The sequence below is a fragment of the Ranitomeya imitator genome, chromosome 4 (genome assembly GCF_032444005.1).
Source record: "Ranitomeya imitator isolate aRanImi1 chromosome 4, aRanImi1.pri, whole genome shotgun sequence".
NCBI classification, from domain to species: domain Eukaryota; kingdom Metazoa; phylum Chordata; class Amphibia; order Anura; family Dendrobatidae; genus Ranitomeya; species Ranitomeya imitator.
Genome location: NC_091285.1, coordinates 651331710 through 651353618, shown reverse-complemented (window position 1 = coordinate 651353618; position 21909 = coordinate 651331710). Strand labels below are relative to the sequence as shown.

The 21909-nt window shown below is 45.2% G+C and overlaps 1 protein-coding gene across 2 annotated transcripts in view; it reads right to left on the bottom strand.

The window, feature by feature from the left end:
• EBF2 (EBF transcription factor 2) overlaps nt 1–21909 on the bottom strand; it is a 136033-nt gene that overhangs the window by 99334 nt on the left and 14790 nt on the right. For both annotated transcript variants that reach the window (XM_069767019.1, XM_069767021.1), the window contains exons 3-5: nt 4580–4643; nt 4298–4353; nt 3798–3871 (exon numbers count right to left, since the gene is read on the bottom strand). In XM_069767019.1, coding sequence (XP_069623120.1) covers nt 3798–3871; nt 4298–4353; nt 4580–4643 — 194 coding nt within the window. The remainder of the gene's footprint in view (nt 1–3797; nt 3872–4297; nt 4354–4579; nt 4644–21909) is intronic.

Genomic DNA, 21909 nt, shown 5'->3' with positions numbered 1-21909 from the left:
ACCATAATATGCAAATAAAATGTTAAAAAAACAGACAATGTGATTTTCTGGATTTTTTTTTCTCAGTTTGTCTCCCATAGTTGAGGTCTACCTATGATGTAAATTACAGACGCCTCTCATCTTTTTAAGTGGTGGAACTTGCACTATTGCTGACTGACTAAATACTTTTTTGCCCCACTGTATACTACAATTGGGTATATATATATACCAGGAAGGGGCCCATGATGGGGGACATTAGTAGAGGATGGGGGCCAAAACTACATAATGGGGGAAGGGGGAAACAAGTTTATCCTTATAGGATTTAAAAAGCTACAAGAGCTCATACATCTAACCAACTTGAGTTGGGGATGTGCAAATTCATATTTTTCACTAGGGTCCATCGGATTCTAGTTACGCCACTGAATGACAGAACCATCACTAGTAATTTCAAACTTTTCCATAGATTTTTCAATCTATGAAGGTATGGTGGTGACACAAGAAATCCAGCTATCTTTTGCACCTCACTCAAACATAAAGCAGCATCAGGGACAATATTGAATTTAATGAGTGGATGAGGTCTGAGGAATAATGGTGATAACGGTACAGGAGTCAACTTATGAAATGTGATAGGCCTGATTAAAAAGCAGTGTTTTAGGGGTCACTTAAATTGAGGATGTTAAAAATTAATCTGAAAGGGTAGCACATTCCAGAGATCTGGTGCAGCAGGAGAAAAGTCTTGAAGGCAGAAGTGGGAGTTTTAGATTATGGAGGAAGTTAGACTTGGTAGAGCATGGGAGCTTTGTAGATGGAGAAGAGAGAGATGTACTTGATGGATGTGTGTCTCTTTTCCCACGGTTCTATGTAACTGTGTAAAATGATGCAGCACTATGGAGAGGAGAAGTACACAGGCAGACAAAAATGAGGAGGAGGTGTAGGGTGGTGTAGCACTGTGTAGAGGACAGGTAAGGTGGTAGACAGTCATGACGAAGGAGATTTAGGGCGGTACAGCAATTTGGAGAGAAGAGGTATGGTGGTAGACAGAGATGATGAAGGAGATATAGAATGGTGCAACACTGTAGAGAAGACAGTTACAGTGTTGAATACTGTAGAGATAAGGAGGAGATGTAAAGTGGTGAAGAACTGTGGAGAAGACAGGTACAGTGGTAGAGAGAGAAGAGGAAGAAGATGTAGGGCAGTGCAGAACTGTAGAGAAGACAGGTAGGGCAGTAGACACAGATGAGAAATGAGATGTAGGGTGGTGCAGCACTATGTAAAGGACTGGTATGATGGTAGATAGAGAGAGAGGAGGGAGGAGATGTAGGGCGGTGCAGCACTGTGGAGTAGGTATGGCAGTAGAGATAGAGGATGTAGGAGATGTAGGGCGGTGCAGTACTGTGGAGTGGACAGGTTTGGCAGTAGAGAGTTAGGAGGGAGAAGATGTAGGGCGGTGCAGCACTGTGGAGAAGACAGGTATGGCAGTAGAGAGAGAGGAGGGAGGATATGTAGGGCAGTGCCGCACTGTGGAGAAGACAGGTATCGCAGTAGAGAGAGGAGGGAGGAGATGTAGGGTGGTGCAGCACTGTGGAGAGGACAGGTACGACGGTAGAGAGAGTGGAGGGAGGAGATGTAGGGCGGTGCAGCACTTTGGAGAGAAGTGGTACGGTGATAGATCGTGATGATGAATTTAGAATGGTACAGCACTGTAGAGAGGACACTTAAGGTATTGAATATATAGATAGATATATATATCTATCTATATAGGTATAGATATAAGGAGGAGAGGTAAGGTGGTGCAACACTATGGAGAGGACAGGTAAGGCGGTAGATAGAGAGGAGAGAGAAGATGTAGGGAGCTGCAGCACTGTGGAGAGGACAAGTATGATGGTAGAGTTAGAGGATGTAGGAGATGTAGGGCGGTGCAGCACTTTGGAAAGGACAGATACGGTGGAAGAGAGAGAGGAGGGAGGAGATGTAGGGCGGTGCAGCACTGTGAAGAGGATAGCCTTGGCAATAGAGAGAAAGGAGCGAGGAGATGTAGGGCGGTGCAGCACTGTGGAGAGGATAGGTATGGCAGTAGAAAGAGAGGAGGGAGGAGTTGTAGGGCAGTGCAGTACTGTGGAGAGGATAGGTATGGCAGTAGAGAGAGGAGGGAGGAGATGTAGGGTGGTGCGGTACTGTGGAGAGGATAGGTATGGCAGTAGATAGGGAGGATGGAGGAGATGTAGGGCGGTGCAGCACTGTGGAGAGGATAGGTATGGCAGTAGAAAGAGAGGAGGGAGGAGATGTAGGGCGGTGCAGCACTGTGGAGAGGATAGGTATGGCAGTAGAGAGAGAGGAGGGAGGAGATGTAGGGCGGTGCAGTACTGTGGAGAGGATAGGTATGGCAGTAGAAAGAGAGGAGGAAGGAGATGTAGGGCGGTGCAGTACTGTGGAGAGGATAGGTATGGCAGTAGAGAGAGAGGAGGAAGGAGATGTAGGGCGGTGTAGTACTGTGGAGAGGATAGGTATGGCAGTAGAGAGAGGAGGGAGGAGATGTAGGGTGGTGCGGTACTGTGGAGAGGATAGGTATGGCAGTAGATAGGGAGGATGGAGGAGATGTAGGGCGGTGCAGCACTGTGGAGAGGATAGGTATGGCAGTAGAAAGAGAGGAGGGAGGAGATGTAGGGCGGTGCAGCACTGTGGAGAGGATAGGTATGGCAGTAGAGAGAGAGGATGGAGGAGATGTAGGGCGGTGCAGCACTGTGGAGAGGATAGGTATGGCAGTAGAGAGAGAGGAGGAAGGAGATGTAGGGCGGTGCAGTACTGTGGAGAGGATAGGTATGGCAGTAGAGAGAGAGGAGGAAGGAGATGTAGGGCGGTGTAGTACTGTGGAGAGGATAGGTATGGCAGTAGAGAGAGAGGAGGAAGGAGATGTAGGGCGGTGCAGTACTGTGGAGAGGATAGGTATGGCAGTAGAGAGAGAGGAGGAAGGAGATGTAGGGCGGTGCAGTACTGTGGAGAGGATAGGTATGGCAGTAGATAGGGAGGATGGAGGAGATGTAGGGTGGTGCAGTACTGTGGAGAGGATAGGTATGGCAGTAGAGAGAGAGGAGGAAGGAGATGTAGGGCGGTGCAGTACTGTGGAGAGGATAGGTATGGCAGTAGAGAGAGAGGAGGAAGGAGATGTAGGGTGGTGCAGTACTGTGGAGAGGATAGGTATGGCAGTAGAGAGAGAGGAGGAAGGAGATGTAGGGTGGTGCGGTACTGTGGAGAGGATAGGTATGGCAGTAGAGAGAGAGGAGGAAGGAGATGTAGGGTGGTGCGGTACTGTGGAGAGGATAGGTATGGCAGTAGAAAGAGAGAGGGGAGGAGATGTAGGGCGGTGCAGTACTGTGGAGAGGACAGATATGGCAGTAGACAGAGAGGAGAGAGGAGATGCAGGGTGATGCAGTACTGTGGAGAGGATAGGTATGGCAGTAGAAAGAGAGGATGGAGGAGATGTAGCACAGTGCAGCACTGTGGAGTAGGTATGGCAGTAGAGATAGAGGATGTAGGAGATGTAGAGTGGTGCGGTACTGTGGAGAGGACAGGTATGGCGGTAGACAGAGAGGAGATGCAGGGTGATGCAGCACTGAGGAAAGGTAAGGTGCTGCATCAGCGATTGGGGAGTAGATGTAAGGCAGAAGAACACTGTGGAAAACTTTTTGAGTGAGAGTGATATTTATATTGTATTTTATAGTAGACGGGCAACCATTGCTTTAAGGAAATGAATATGAAGATTGAATGTCCAGCTTCTGGTGAGGAACATGAAAAGATGCCACAGAGAGAATACTTCTTACCTGCACATGACCTCATGAGTGAGCAGGACGCGGCACATCTCTGGATTCTTATTCTGTCCTTCATATGCTATGGGCTGCAGAAAACTGAGAGTTAGTATAGGCCTACACACCATCTACTACCTTAGAGGGCAGTAAAGTCTACCGTTCCCAAATCTCTACTCCTTACCCTCCTTATACTATCCCATCTTATCACAGGATTGTGCCCTTATGACCACATACAAAAGAACGAGCTGCCCATTTAGATAGTATTAAAGCCTACTGAACGGTAAGTTGAAGCTTCTGGATCCCAAAACCAGATGAATGTCAGGGCCCCAAACCTACTAGGTGCCATGTATAATACTGGTGTCTTCTTATGTGGAAGACGAGACTTTGGGCCCGTTTAGGCACCAGGGCCTGGTAGTGACTTCTACCATTGCATGCCATATTGCTCCATCCCTGCCCTGCGGCGCACAAGACCAGACGATATATAATCCAAGCTCACTGCGCCCAAAGGAACCAACCTGTTTTGTCACTGAATCGATTAGTCTCACGAAAAGGTCTTGTTCTGTCCGGACACCTTAAAAACAAAGAAAAGAATGAGAAACAGAAAACATACAAACCTACAAAATATATAAAGTGACGGTAGATGTATGGCCGACTGAACGTACACTAGCAAACAAGGGACGAACTAGGAAAAACAACAGTAGAAAAGAAAATAGCAAAAAATACGAAACACACTGAGGCCTAAACCTTATTACAGGTGTAGCAGGGCTAAATTTACTGTTTAACCCTTCGGGACTCACCGTTGCTATAGAGAAGTTGCAGCCGATAATGGGTGCCATTATTGGTTTTCTCATTGCTCAGTTCCTTCAAAATAAAAGGGATATATGTAAATTATAGTATTCGGTATTTGTGCTTGCATATATATATATATATATATATATATATATATACAGTGCGGAAAATACGGTAAGTATTTGATGCACTGTTGATTTTGCAAGTTTTCCCACCTACAAAGAATGGAGAGTTCTGTCATTTTTATCTAGGTACACGTCAACTGTGAAAGACAGAATGTAAAAATAAAAAAAAGAAAATCACATTGGATGATTTTTACAAAATTAATTTGCATTTTATTGCCTGAAGTAAGAATTTGATCCTATAGAAAAGCAGAACTTAATATTTGGTGCAGAAACCTTTGTTTGCAGTTACAGAGGTCAGACGTTTCCTGTCATTCTTGACCAGGTTTGCAAACACTGCAGCAGGGATTTTGGCCCCCTCCTCCATACAGATCTTCTCCAGATCTTTCAGGTTTCGGGGCTTTCGCTGGACAACATTGAGTTTCAGCTCCCTGCAAAGATTTTACTTTGGGTTCAGAGACTGGCTAGGTCACTCCAGGACCTTCTTACTGAGCTACTCCTTACTTTCCCTGGCTGGAAGACCCAACCATGACCCATCTTCAATGCTCTTACTGAGGGAAGGAGGTTGTTGGCCAAAATCTCGCAATACATAACCCCATCCATCCTCCCTTCAATACGGTGCAGTCGCCCTGTCCCCTTTGCAGAAAAGCACCCCGAAGTATGATGTTTCCCCCACCATGCTGCATGGTTGGGACAGTGTTCTTGGGGTTGTACTCATCCTTCTTCTTCCTCCAAACCTGGCGAGTGGAGTTGATACTGAAAAGTTTTATTTTTGTCTCATCTGACCACAAGACCTTCTTCTTCTCCTCTGGATCATCCAGTTGGTCATTGATGAACTTCAAACGGGCCTGGACATGTGCTGGTGTGGGACCTTACGTACCCTGCAGGATTGTAATCCGTGACATCATAGTGTGTTACTAATGATAATGTTTGAGACAGTGGTCCCAGCTCTCTTTAGGCCATTGAATAGGTCCTCCTGTGTAGTTCTGGGCTGATTCCTGACCTTTCTCCAAATCATCCTTACCTTATGACGTGACATCTTGCATGGAGCCCCAGACCGAGGAAGATTGACAGTCATCTTGTGTTTAATCCACTTTCTGGTAATTGAATAATTGTGCCAACAGTTGTTGCCTTCTCACCAAGCTGTTTGCCCATTGTCCTGTAGCCCATCCCAGCCTTGTGCTCGTCTACAATTGTGTCCCTGATGTCCTTACACAGCTCTTTGGTTTTGGCCATGGTGGGGAGGTTGGAGTGTGATTTATTGTGTGTGGACAGATGTCTTTTATACAGGTAACAAGTTCAAACAGGTTCAATTAATACAGGTAATGAGTGCGGAGTAGGATTCTTCTTAGAGAAAAACTAACAGGTCTGTGAGAGCCAGAATTCTTGCTGGTTAAGTGATCAAATATTTATTTCATGCAATTTAATTATTTAAAAATCATACAATGTAATTTTCGGGATTTTATTTTGCAGATTCTGTCTGTCACAGTTGAAGTGTACCTATGAAAAAAATTACAGACCTCTCCATTCTTTGCAGGTGGCAAACTTGCACAATCAGCAGTGTATCAAATATTATTCATTTTCTTCACTGTATATACCATATACAATACATGTATATAAAATTATGTGCAGGCAGGTGTGGGGAAAAAAAGGCTGCAAAGTAAAAATGCTTTAAAAAATGCAAGTGCTAAGTTTATTTTGATTAATTAACAAAATTCAATGGAAACATAAAATAAAATAAAATCAATATATGGTGTGACTGCCTTTTGCTTCCAAAACAGCATCAATTCTTCTGTACATGGGTTTTGAAGGAACTCAACAGGGAGGTTGTTCCAAACATCTTGGAGAACTAAGCACAGATCTTCAGTGAACAAACTGCCATGTGTTACATACAGCCAAATACTTCCCATTTAGTCTCATCAGTCCAGAGCAGCTGCTGACATTTTCCTGCACCCCCGTTCCAATGTTTTCTGCATAGTCGGGTCACTTGGCCTTGTCTTTTTGTAAATGGTAAGATTTTTGGCCTCAATTTTTCCAGAAACACCACATCTGAACAGTTTTCTATGAACGGTAGATAGATGTAGTCAAGTCCCACTGGTTGCTGTCAGATCTGAGTTGATGGCACTGCTGGACATCTTCCAATTCAGAAGGGAAGAAAGCATGATGTGTCTTTCATCTGCTGCACTAACATCCATTAGCCGACCACTGCGAATACAGTCCTCAACGTAGCCTATTTCTTGGTGCTTCTCCAAAAAGGCTTGAACAGTACTCTTGAAGCCACAGTCCCCTTTGAAATCTTTGCCTGGGAGAGACCTTGCTGATGCAGTATAACTACCTCGCATCTTGTTGCTGTGCTCAGTCCTTCCATGATGTATTTGACATGTGCCATGAAACTGTCTTCCACAACCTCACCATTATATCAGAGTTTGACTGTTCCTACCCCAATTTTAAGCCTCACACAAATAATGATCATTATCACCTGTTCGGTATATTTTGTTATTCCTAGACCTAACTATAATCCAACTTAATTCCGGACTTTGTACCTAGAAGAATCGATGCTGTTTTGAAGGCAAGGCCGGTCACGCCAAAATCATTAACTGATGAAATATATATATATTTTGCATCCACTAATAAAAAGAAAAAGCCTAATATCCACCATAAAGAGGAGGATTTCCTCATTAGTCCTGTATCTGTGCGGGATCAATAATCAATAGTTCATGGTAAATTAGTGCTTATTAATGAGCAGAGGATATGATATCACAGATCAATAAGCAATAAATCACATATCACACTGGGGATATATAATAAATAGCAGCTGTCACATGACACCATCCGGCTATATTCACTGCACGATGTTTAACCGGGACTATGAAGTCCCTAATATGGATATGTAAGGTAATTGTAAGCGCATATAATGGAAAAGACAAGACGTCAATGAAACAACATGGACAACAGTATTCTGACAAAACAAAGGCGGAATTCACCATAACACATACATCACTGTGTGCGGCAGTGTGACGTCTAACATACACATACATCACTGTGTGCGGCAGTGTGACGTCTAACATACACATACATCACTGTGTGCGGCAGTGTGACATCTAATATACACATATATCACTGTGTGCGGCAGTGTGACGTCTAACATACACATACATCACTGTGTGCGGCAGTGTGACGTCTAACATACACATACATCACTGTGTGCAGCAGTGTGACATCTAATATACACATATATCACTGTGTGCGGCAGTGTGACGTCTAACATACACATACATCACTGTGTGTGACGTCTAACATACACATACATCACTGTGTGCGGCAGTGTGACGTCTAACATACACATACATCACTGTGTGCGGCAGTGTGACATCTAATATACACATACATCACTGTGTGCGGCAGTGTGACGTCTAACATACACATACATCACTGTGTGCGGCAGTGTGACGTCTAACATACACATACATCACTGTGTGCGGCAGTGTGACGTCTGAGGGCCGTTAGCCAAACCCAGTCCGTCAGGGAAAAGGTATATATTGACAGTGGTAGATTATGCCACACGGTATCCAGAGGCGGTTGCGTTACCTAACATAGTGGCAGAGATGGTGGCAGCCGCCCTGCTCCAGGTTTTCTCATGGGTTGGATTTCCCTGGGAGATTATCTCGGACCAGGGTACCCAGTTTACAGCAGAGGGGACCAACCAACTGTGGAAGCTGTGTGGTGTAAAGTCCATTAGAAGCGCCCCATACCACCCGCAAACCAATGGGTTGTGTGAACACTTTAACGGGACGTTAAAACAACTCATTGGGACTTTTACCAGGACCTACAGGGACTGGGAGAAATTCTTGCCAAACCTCCTGTTTGCCTATCGGGAGGTGCCCCAAGAATCCATGGGGTTCTCTCTGTTTGAGCTGGCATACGGGAGACGGGTAAGGGGACCCCTAGACTTAGTGCTAGAACACTGGGAAGAGAAGGGCCTCATAGAAGGGGTACCTATTGTACCCTATGTGTCGGAATTCCGGGACCGCCTACAGGAGCTGACCCAGGCTGTATATGAGAACATGCAGGTGACCCAGCGGTGCAAGCGCGTATGGTACGATCGGAGGGCCAGAGAGCGCACCTTGGAAATAGGACAGAAGGTCCTCGTATTAGAGCCCACTAGGCAGAACAAGCTGCATGGCAGGGGCCCTACCAGGTGGTGGGGAAAATAGCCGACACCACCTATAATGTCGCCGATTGTGACGACCCCAGGGTTATCCGCATGTTCCACGAGAATATGCTGAAGCCCTACCAGGAGTGCCCTGAAGAGGTAGTGGCCATCTGTGCACGTGAAGCACAGGATTTAGCCGGACTTCCCTTGCCTGATCTCTTAGGGGAAATGTTGTGAATTCCGCTCTTGGGCTCCCTCCGGTGGTTGTAAGTGGCACTTTTGTGAGTTTTGCTCTTGGGCTCCCTCTTGTGGTTTCTAGTGGTATGGCTGCTCCTTGGAGTTAGCTGTCATCAGCTGCCTCCACTTATCGTCTCTTCTGCTCGGCTATTTAAGTCTGGCTCTATCTTCAGCCAGTGCCACTTGTAAATGGTTCCTGGTTGGATTCACATCTCTTTGGAGTTCCCTGCTATCCTGACCAGTTCAGCTAAGGCTACGTTCACATTTGCGTTGTGCGATGTTGCGTCGGAGACACAACGCACAACGCAAACAAAAACGTAACAAAAGGCATGCTAAAACGCAGCGTTTTGCGACGCATGCGTCCTTTTTTGCCGAAATTTGGACGTAAAAAAAATGCAACTTGCTGCGTTTTCTGCGCCCCACTCTTGCGGCAAAAAAAATGCATGTGTTGCAAAACGCAGCACAACGCATGTCCATCTGCCCCCCATGTTAAATATAGGGGTGCATGGCGCATGCGTCGCCGCGGCTGCGCCCGACGCAGCCCGGGAGAACGCAAATGTGAACGTAGCCTAAGCTAAGTTTTTGCTTGCCCTTTTCTGTCCATAGATTGTGGACTTATCCATTCTGTGCTTTCTATGTTTGTCCTGCTTATCAGTGTGAATTATTCTGTCTTGCTGGAAGCTCTGGGAGGCAGATTTGCCCTCCACACCTTTAGTCAGGTGTGGAGATTTTTTGTAAACTCTGCGTGGATTTTTGTAGTGTTTTATACTGACCGCACAGTATTCCATCCTGTCCTATCTATTTAGTTAGACTGGCCTCCTGTGCTCATCCTGGTTTCATTCTGTGTATGTCTTTTCCCTCTCCACTCACAGTCATTATTTGTGGGGGGCTAATCTGTCCTTTGGGGATTTTCTCTGAGGCAAGATAGCTTTCTTGCTTCTATCTTTAGGGGTAGTTAGCTCTTAGGCTGTGACGAGATGCCTAGGGAGAGTTAGGAGCATTCCACAGCTACTTCTAGTGTTGTGTTGAGCTTAGGGACTGCGGTCAGCACAGTTACCACTTCCTTCAGAGCTCGTTCCATGTCGCTCCTAGACCACCGTATCATGACAGGGAAAGGACTCAGTCTAAAACATGGGACAAGGTACACTTGGGTGAAGACCTAGGCCCCCGGGAGAGACAGCAGGCGGAGGAGTTGTTGACGCAGCAACAGAGGATGTTTTCAGGGAGACCAGGGTATACTCGCCTGGCACAACACAAGGTTGAGACCCAGGATCAGACCCCTCTGCGACAAAACCCCTTCTGCGTCCCTTAGTCTGTACGAGAGGGGATGCAACAAGAGATGTTGCGCTTAGGGGTCATTGAAGAGTCAGATAGTCCCTGGGTATCCCCCATAGTGTTAGTGCCCAAGAAGGATGGGACTACACAGTTTTGTGTAGACTATCGTAAGCTCAATGAGAAAACAGTGACGGATGCATATCCCATGCCGCGTGTGGAGGAGTTGTTAGACCGGCTGGCGGGGGCAAAGTATTTGACCACGATCGATCTATGCCAATGCTACTGGCAGATTCCCCTTAGTCCTGATGCTATTCCCAAGTCGGCATTTGTCACCCCGTTTGGCTTATTCCAGTTTCGAGTTATGCCATTCGGGATGAAGAATGCCCAGGCGACCTTCCAGAGGCTGGCTGACCGGCTTCTGGATGGTCTCCAGGACTATGCTTGTGCCTACCTGGACGACATCGCCATCTACAGTGCGAAGAGCATCTAAATCACCTAGAGACAGTATTGGACAGGGTCCACAAGGCCGGAATCACCCTGAACCCAAACAAGTGTCACATGGGCAAAGCAGAGGTTAAGTATTTAGGACATTGGGTGGGAAGTGGGAAACAGCGACCAGAACCAGCCAAGATTGAGGCCATAGCCAAATGGCCCACCCCACGCACTAAAACCCAGGTCATGGCGTTTCTAGGGACAGCGGGGTATTACAGGAAATTCCTTCCCAATTACAGCAGCGTAGCCAAGCCCTTTACTGATCTGACCCGTAAGAACCAACCCCGCCAGGTAACCTGGACCCCAGAGTGTGAGGAAGCCTTCTGCCAACTAAAGGACGCCCTCACCAATACCCCTGTATTGGCAACACCCGATCCAAGTAAACGTTTCCTTGTTCACACAGACGCTTCTATGTTTGGATTGGGGGCAGTAGTGAGCCAAGTCGGGCCGGACGGCCAAGAACACCCGGTAGCTTACCTGAGTCAGAAACTACTGCCCCGTGAAGTAAGCTATGCGGCCATCGAGAAGGAGTGCCAGGCGGTAGTATGGGCACTCAAAAAGTTGCAACCATATTTGTATGGACGACAGTTTTCCCTCCTAATGGACCATAATCCCCTAGTCTGGATTAATCGGGTCTCTGGAGACAACGCCAGATTGCTGCGGTGGAGATTAACCCTACAACCTCTGGACTTCACCATCCACTACAGACCCGGCAAACAAAACGGTAATGCCGATGGACTAATTCAACAAACGGAACTTGTACCAACCCCATAAACTTCGGTCATCCCCAAAACGATCCGCTAAGGAACAGACTGTGTATGCCGATCGCGTCGCTGAAAAGGGGAGCCGTGTTACGTGTTACGGAACCACTCAGCACCCAGAATATGTATGTATAATAGGTTCCATGTGAGATGCATGTCCCTAATGCATCAGCCCACAGGTTGCGCCCCTGGGCAGAGGGGACACGATATTCCCCTTTTGTCTGCCCCCCACCTTTGTACTTTCCACAGTAAATATCAGGCTCCAGCGACCTGTGGCTATTGTAATGTATGTCTGGCCTGCCGCTTTTCTATAGGCCTGCCCTCTGTATCTGTGTGAAATATTCTGTGTCCTGTGAGTAAAGTGTTGTCAGACTGGAAATACGTGGAGAAGCAGTGATCTTTTATATGCGCCCATGTAACCAAGCAATTCCAGCCAGCGTCCTTCATTCAGACTCCAGCCAAAGCAGAGTGGACCGCCTTAAACACGGGGTGGTACTGAAAGAGGTACCCCAGCTTGGTAGACCCCGTTACAATACACATACATCACTGTGTGCGGCAGTGTGACGGCTAACATACACATACATCACTGTGTGCGGCAGTGAGACGTCTAACATACACATACAGCACTGTGTGTGGCAGTGTGACGTCTAACATACACATATATCACTGTGTACGGCAGTGTGACATCTAACATACACATACATCACTGTGTGCGGCAGTGTGACGTCTAACATACACATACATCACTGTGTGCGCGGCAGTGTGACATCTAACATACACATACATCACTGTGTGCGCCAGTGTGACGTTTAACATACACATACATCACTGTGTGCGGCAGTGTGACGTCTAACATACATCACTGTGTGCACGGCAGTGTGACATCTAACATACACATACATCACTGTGTACACGGCAGTGTGACGTCTGACATACACATACATCACTGTGTGCGTCAGTGTGACGTCTAACATACACATACATCACTGTGTGTGACAGTGTGACGTCTAACATACACATACATCACTGTGTGCGGCAGTGAGACGTCTAACATACACATACAGCACTGTGTGTGGCAGTGTGATGTCTAACATACACATATATCACTGTGTGCGGCAGTGTGACATCTAACATACACATACATCACTGTGTGCGGCAGTGTGACGTCTAACATACACATATATCCCCGTGTGCGGCAGTGTGACGTCTAACATACACATACATCACTGTGTGCGCGACAGTGTGACATCTAACATACACATACATCACTGTGTGCGCCAGTGTGACGTCTAACATACACATACATCACTGTGTGCGGCAGTGTGACGTCTAACATACATCACTGTGTGCACGGCAGTGTGACATCTAACATACACATACATCACTGTGTGCACGGCAGTGTGACGTCTGACATACACATATATCACTGTGTGCGCGGCAGTGTAACGTCTAACATACACATACATCACTGTGAGCGGCAGTGTGACGTCTAACATACACATACATCACTGTGTGTAGCAGTGTAACGTCTAACATACACATACATCACTGTGTGCGGCAGTGTGACGTCTAACACATACATCACTGTGTGCGGCAGTGTGACGTCTAACATACACATACATCACTGTGTGCGGCAGTGTAACGTCTAACATACACATACATCACTGTGTGCGGCAGTGTGACGTCTAACATACACATACATCACTGTGTGCGGCAGTGTAAGGTCTAACATACACATACATCACTACAGCTCTCTGCAGACCCATAGACAGCACTGCTGTCTATATACCACATACAGCTCTCTATAGACTCACAAATAGCCCCACTCTCAATATACCACACACCGCTCTCTGTAAACCCATACATAACCCTACTCTCTATATACCACATACAGCTCTCTATAGACTCACAGATAACCCTCCTCTCTATATACCACATACAGCTCTCTATAGACTCATAGATAGCCCTACTCTCTATATACCACATACAGCTCTCTATAGACTCACAGATAACCCTCCTCTCTATATACCACATACAGCTCTCTATAGACTCATAGATAGCCCTACTCTCTATATACCACATACAGCTCTCTATAGACTCATAGATAACCCTACTCTCTATATACCACATACAGCTCTCTATAGACTCACAGATAACCCTGCTCTCTATATACCACATACAGCTCTCTATAGACTCATAGATAATCATAATCTCTATACACCACATACAGCTCTCTATAGACTCACAGATAACCCAGCTCTCTATATACCACATACAGCTCTCTATAGACCAGTAGATAATCGTACTCTCTATATACCACATATACTGTAGCTCTCTATAGACCCATAGACAGCCCAGCTCTCTAAATACCACATACAGCTCTCTATAGACCCATAGATAACCCTACTCTCTATATATCCCATACAGCTCTCTAAAGACTCAAGACTAACTCAACTCTCTATACAGCAATTACAGCTCTCTAAAGACTAGATAGGACTGCTCTCTATATACCACATAAAGCTCTCTATAGACTCATAGATAGGACTGCTATCTATATACCACATAAAGCTCTCTATAGACTCATAGATAGGACTGCTCTCTATATACCACATAAAGCTCTCTATAGACTCATAGATAGGACTGCTATCTATATACCACATACAGCTCTCTAAAGACTCAAGAATAACTTAACTCTCTATATACCAGATACAGCTCTCTATAGACTCATAAATAACCCTACTCTCTATACACCACATACATCTCTCTAAAAACTCATGGATAACCCTATTCTCAATACACCATATACACCACTCTATAGACTCAAGGATATACCACATACAGCTCTCTATAGACTCATAGGTAACCCTACCCTCTATAAAGCACATGCAGCTCTCTATAGTCTCACAGATAGCCCTCTATATATCCCACATACAGCTCTCTATAGATTCATATACCATCCTACTCTCTATAAACCACATACAGTTCTCTATAGACCAATAGATAACCCTGCTCTCTGTATACCACATACAGCTCTCTATAGACCAATAGATAATCGTACTCTCTATATACCACATACAGCTCTCTATAGACTCAGAGATAGCCCATCTCTCTATATACCACATACAGGTCTCTATAGACCCATAGATAATCCTACTCTCTGTATACTACATACAGCTCTCTACAGACCCATAGATACCAATTCATCATCTTTCCCCCATCTCACGCGACCCCCCCAACGAACCTATCCATTACAGTAAATGGCTGCCCACTCTCCCCAGTCCCACAAGCTCGCTGCCTCGGGGTAATCCTTGACGCTGATCTCTCCTTCAAACCACATATCCAAGCCCTTTCCACTTCCTGCCGACTTCAACTCAAAAATATTTCATGAATCTGTTCATTCCTCAACCAAGAATCTGCAAAAACCCTAGTCCATGCCCTCATCATCTCTCGCCTTGACTTCTGCAACCTCCTGCTCTGTGGCCTCCCCCTCGAACACTCTCGCACCCCTCCAATCTATTCTAAACTCTGCTGCCCGACTAATCCACCTGTCCCCCCGCTATTCCCCGGCCTTTCCCCTCTGTCAATCCCTTCACTGGCTCCCTATTGCCCAGAGTCTCCAGTACAAAACCCCAACCATGACGTACAAAGCCATCCACAACCTGTCTCCTCCATACATCTGTGACCTCGTCTCCCGGTACTTTCCTGCATGCAACCTCCGATCCTCAAAAGATCTCCTACTCTACTCCCCTCTTATCTCCTCTTCCCACAATCGTATACAAGACTTCTCTCGCGTATCACCCCTACTCTGGGACCCTCTACCACAACACATCAGACTCTCGCCTACCATCGAAACCTTCAAAAAGAACCTGAAGACCCACCTCTTCCGACAAGCCTACAACCTGCAGTAACCACCGATCGACCAAACCGCTGCACGACCAGCTCTATCCTGACCTACTGTATCCTCACCCATCCCTTGTAGATTGTGAGCCCTCGCGGGCAGGGTCCTCATTCCTCCTGCACCAGTTATGACTTGTATTGTTTAAGATTATTGTACTTGTTTTCATTATGTATATCCCTCCTCACATGTAAAGCGCCATGGAACAAATGGCGCTATAACAATAAATAATAATAATAATAATAATACCACTGCTCTCTATAAACCACATACAGCTCTCTATAGACCCATAGATAATCCTACTCTCTATATATCGCATACAGCTCTCTATAGACTCAAGGATAACCCGACTCTCTAGATACAATATACCACATAAAGCTCTCTATAGACTCATAGATAGGACTGCTCTCTATATACACCACATAAAGCTCTCTATAGACTCAGAGATAACCCTACTCTCTATATACTACATAGAGCTTTTTAAAAGTTCATAGACAACCCTACTCTCTATATACCACATACAGCTATCTATAGACTCCTATAACCATACTCTCTATGTACCACATAAAGATTACTATAGACTCATAGATAATCCTACTCTCTATACACCACATACATCTCTCTAAAAACTCATAGATAACCCTATTCTCGATATACCATATACACCACTCTATAGACTCAAGGATATACCACATACAGCTCTCTAGAGACTCATAGATAACCCTACCCTCTATAAAGCACATGCAGCTCTCTATAGACTCACAGATAGCCCTGCTCTCTATATACCACATACAGCTCTCTATAGATTCATATACCATCCTACTCTCTATATACCACATACAGCTCTCTATAGATACATAGATAACCCTATTCTCTATATACTACATACTGCTCTCTATAGACTCATAGATAGCCCTACTCTCTATATATACCACATACAGCTCTCTATAGACTCATATACCATCCTACTCTCTATATACCACATACAGCTCTCTATAGACTTATAGATAGCCCTACTCTCTATATATCACATACAGCTGTCTATACACTCAAGGATAACTCTACTCTCTATTTACCACTTACAGCTGTCTATATATAGACTTATAGATAACCCTACTCTTTATATATTTGACAAGATTTATTTTGCAAATTATTTGGTCATTAACAAAAGTTCATCTCAATATTTTGTTATATATCCTTTGTTGGCAATGACAGAGGTGAAACGTTTTCTGTAAGTCTTCACAAGGTTGGCACACACTGTTGGTGGTATGTTGGCCCATTCATCCAAGCAGATCTCCTCCAACAAGGACTTTCAACTCCCTCCAAAGGTTTTCTATGGGTTGAGATCTGGAGACTGACTAGGCCACACCAGGACCTTCATATGCTTCTTACGAAGCCACTCCTTTGTTGCCCTAGTGGTGTGCCTGGGATCGTTATCACGCTGAAAGACCCATCCAAGTTTCATCTTCAATGCCCTTGATGAAGGAAGGAGGTTTGCACTCAAAATCTCATGATACATGGCCCCATTCATTCTTTTATGAAAACAGATCAGTTGTCCTGGTCCTTTTGCAGGGAAACAGCCCCAAAGCATGATGTTGCCACCCCCATGCTTCACAGTAAGTATGGTGTTCTTTGGATGCAACTCAGCATTCTGTCTCTTCCTAACATGACGAGTTTTGTTTCTACCAAACAGTTCTACTTTAGTTTCATCAGACCATATGACATTCTCCAAATACTCTTCTGAATAATCCAAATGCTCTCTAGCAAACTTCAGACGGGCCCGGACATGTACTGGCAGGTACGGACTGGGACTAAAATTCAGCCCTGGCATTTGAAATCAGACAGGCCCATGCTGTCACTGTCCCTAAGCACCAGATAGGATATATTACTAATATTACCCTGGATGGAGGAAAGCAAGATTTACTACAAAACCAATATTTCCAATGATACCCGTGGCCTACTGGGGTAAGTGACGGAGTCAGTGACTTTGTGCTTCGTCACAGCTCTTAACAGTATGGGTGTCTTGAGAACAATAATTCTGCTAACAACGTAGCAGACGAGACGGACCACGACCAGCCAGATGGCCAGTCCGGCCCTGTGTACTGGCTTAAGCAGGGGACACGTCTGGCACTGCAGGATCTGAGTCCCTGGCGGCGTAGTGTTTTACTGATGGTAACCTTTGTTACGGTGTTCCCAGCTCTATGTACGCCATTCACTAGGTCCCCCTGTGTGATTCTGGGATTTTTGCTCACCGTTCTTGTGATCGTTTTGACCCCTCGAGGTGAGATCTTGCATGGAGCCCCAGATCGAGGGAGATTATCAGTGGTCTTGTATATCTTCCATTTTCTTATTATTGCTCCCACAGTTGATTTCATCACACCAAGCTGCTTGCCTATTGCAGATTCAGTCTTCCCAGCCTGGTGCAGGGCTACAATTTTGTTTCTGGTGTCCTTCGACAGCTCTTTGGTCTTCACCATAGTGGAGTTTGGAGTCAGACTGTTTGAGGTTGTGGACAGGGGTCTTTTATACTGATTACAAGTTCAAACAGGTGCCATTACTACAGGTAATGAGTGGAGGACAGAGGAGCCTCTTAAAGAAGTTACAGGTCTGTGAGAGCCAGAAATCTTGCATGTTTTTAGGTGACCAAATACTTATTTTCCAACATAATTTGCAAAATAAATCTTGCCAAACCAGACAAGGTGATTTTCTGGATTTGTTTTCTCATTTTGACTCTCATGGTTGTGGTCTACCTATGATGTCAATTACAGGCCTCTCTCATCTTTGTAAGTGGGAGAGCTTGCACAATTGGTGGCTGACTAAATACTTTTTCCCCACTGTATGTTGAACAGCTCTCTATAGACTCTTACACTAACCTACTCTCTATTTACCATGTATAGCTCTCTATCGACTCTTACACCATCTTACTCTCTATACACCATGTACAGCTCTCTATTGACTCACATATCCAATTCTCTATATACCACCTACATCTCTTTATAAACTCACAGACCATTCTACTCTCTATATAAGTTGTAAAGCTCTCTATAGACGTAAAGAACATCTTACTCTCTACATACCGAATACACTCTCTATATCTTTCATAGCTCTGTATATACATATAGACCATTGTTTTCTTTACATCTTTACATCTCTCTACACACTATTACACCATAATGTCTATACCACATATGGCTCTCTAGAGAGTTGTAGGCTATGTGCACACGTTGCGGATTCTGTGCGGATCCGCAGCATTTTTTGAGGTGCAGAAACGCTGCAGATCCGCAATTGATTTTCAGTACAATGTAAATCAATGAGAAAAAAAATGCTGTGCACACTTTGCGGAAAATCCGCTGTGGAAACGCTGCGGTTTAAAAGAAGTAGCATGTCACTTCTTTTTTGTGAATCTGCAGCGTTTTTGTACCCATTCCATTATAGAAAACCGCAGGGGTAAAAAGCGCAGAAAATCCGCAAGAAAACCGCAGAAAAAACTCACAAAAAATGCTGCGGAACCGCACAATAAACGCGACAAATCCGCAGGTGCGTTTTCTGCCAGGAGAGGCAGAATCCGCACCAGAAATTCCTAATCCTAATCCGCAACGTGTGCACATAGCCTTAGGCTGTCAGACTATTTATACCAGATATAGCTTTTTATATACTCCTAGATCATACCTAGAAAACTATACACACTTCTATGTGAAGTCACAGACCGTCCAACTTTCTATATGCGACATACTGCTCTCTATAAACTCTTATACCATTCTACTCTCTATATACCACTCACTTTATAGACTCAAACCCTAGCCCACTCTCTATATCAGGCACAGTTCTTTAAAAACATACCGACCTCCCTTCTCTTTATATTATATACATTTCTCTGCGCAATATCTGACCATTCTCTTTATATCACATATGGCTCTGTAGAAGCTCTCCGACTGTCTCCTGTCTTCTATATAATCTTAGACCACTCTCTATATACCACATATAGCTTTGTATTTACTCTAAGACCATCCTACTCTCTACATATTACATACAGCTCTCTATAGACTCACATACCATCTTACTCTCTATATACCACGTACAGCTCTCTATAGCCTCATGTACCATCTTACTCTCTACATATTACATACAGCTCTCTATAGACTCACATACCATCCTACTCTCTATATACCACGTACAGCTCTCTATAGCCTCATTTACCATCCTACTCTCTACATATCACATACAGCTCTCTATAGACTCATGTACCATCCCACTCTCTACATATCACATACAGCTCTCTATAGACTCATGTACCATCCCACTCTCTACATATCACATACAGCTCTCTATAGACTCACATACCATCCTACTCTCTATATACCACACACAGCTCTCTATAGTTTCATGTGCCATCCTACTCTATATGCCACATACAGCTCTCTATAGACTCATGTACCATCCTACTCTCTATATACAACATACTGTACTGTATGGGAAGAAGGAATCAATATCACCATTACACACTGAATGGGAAACCACTGGGTAAATCTGACAGGGAGAAGGACTTGGGGATCCTAGTTAATGATAAACTTACCTGGAGCAGCCAGTGCCAGGCAGCAGCTGCCAAGGCAAACAGGATCATGGGGTGCATTAAAAGAGGTCTGGATACACATGATGAGAGCATTATACTGCCTCTGTACAAATCCCTAGTTAGACCGCACATGGAGTACTGTGTCCAGTTTTGGGCACCGGTGCTCAGGAAGGATATAATGGAACTAGAGAGAGTACAAAGGAGGGCAACAAAATTAATAAAGGGGATGGGAGAACTACAATACCCAGATAGATTAGTGAAATTAGGATTATTTAGTCTAGAAAAAAGACGACTGAGGGGCGATCTAATAACCATGTATAAGTATATAAGGGGACAATACAAATATCTCGCTGAGGATCTGTTTATACCAAGGAAGGTGACGGGCACAAGGGGGCATTCTTTGTGTCTGGAGGAGAGAAGGTTTTTCCACCAACATAGAAGAGGATTCTTTACTGTTAGGGCAGTGAGAATCTGGAATTGCTTGTCTGAGGAGGTGGTGATGGCGAACTCAGTCGAGGGGTTCAAGAGAGGCCTGGATGTCTTCCTGGAGCAGAACAATATTGTATCATACAATTATTAGGTTCTGTAGAAGGACGTAGATCTGGGGATTTATTATGATGGAATATAGGCTGAACTGGATGGACAAATGTCTTTTTTCGGCCTTACTAACTATGTTACTATGTTACTATGTTACTATGTTACAGCTCTGTATAGACTCATGTACTATCCTACTCTCTATATACCACATACAGCTCTCTATAGATTCATGTGCCATCCAAATTCAAATTCAAATGAGCTTTATTGGCAGGACTAAGTACACGTTAGCATTGCCAAAGCATATGGTAAAAACACGGAGGTGGGGGAGGGGGGGGCATATAGAGGTCCAGGATATATCAGACTCCTTTTAGAGGATAGGGGATGTTTCCAGGGTGGGGTATAGGAGTCCATGACATATCAGGCTCTTTAGTCGGGGGATGGGGACGTTTCCAGGGTGGGGTATAGGAGTCCATGACATATCGGGCTCTTTAGTCGGGGGATAGGGATTTGTCCAGTGTTGGGGTACGGGAGTCCATGACATATCAGGCTCCTCTTAGTCTGTGGCAGGCACTGACATATTCCGCTGCTACGGCCGCTGCACTTTCTCTTCCCCCAGTATTATCGGCAGTTTCTCTTCCTCCTCCTTGGAGGTGAAGTCTGGGAGGAGATCAGTCTCTTGAAGTGAGCGTCCCTCACTGCGGAGTATTTGGGGCACCTCAGCAGGAAGTGGGCCTCATCCTCCACGGCCTCCTGGGGGCACTGCTGGCAGAGTCTGCTCTCTCGAGGCTTGTAGTTCTGTCGGTGCCGCCCGGATTCGATGAGTAGGCTGTGGGCGCTCAGTCTGTACTGGCTCAGGATCTGTCGCCCTTTGGGGTTTTCTAGTTTCTCTAGATATGGGGCCAGTTTGTACTCCCTCTGTAGATTCCGGTATATTGTCAGTTTCTGGGATTTGTTTATGTCGTTCCTCCAGATGCTGAGATATTCCTCTTTGACTTTGTGTACCATCTTCTGGATTTCACCTTTTGTCAGGCCATGGAGGTTGATGGCTTGGTCAGACTGGCTTTGGGCACTTTTTCTTAGGAGGCTTCCTGAGGCTTCCTGGTGTAGGAAGGCTTTGTGATGGTAGGAGCTGGGACTGCTACTTTGTAGATGAGCCTTGAATGACAGCGCCTTCTTCTTTATTGCGATGTGTAGTGGGAATCTGCCCAGCTCTGCTCGGCAGGCGCAATTTGATGTGCTCCGATGGACTTGGAGAAGATGCTTGCAGAACTCTAGGTGGAATATTTCTGTCGGCCC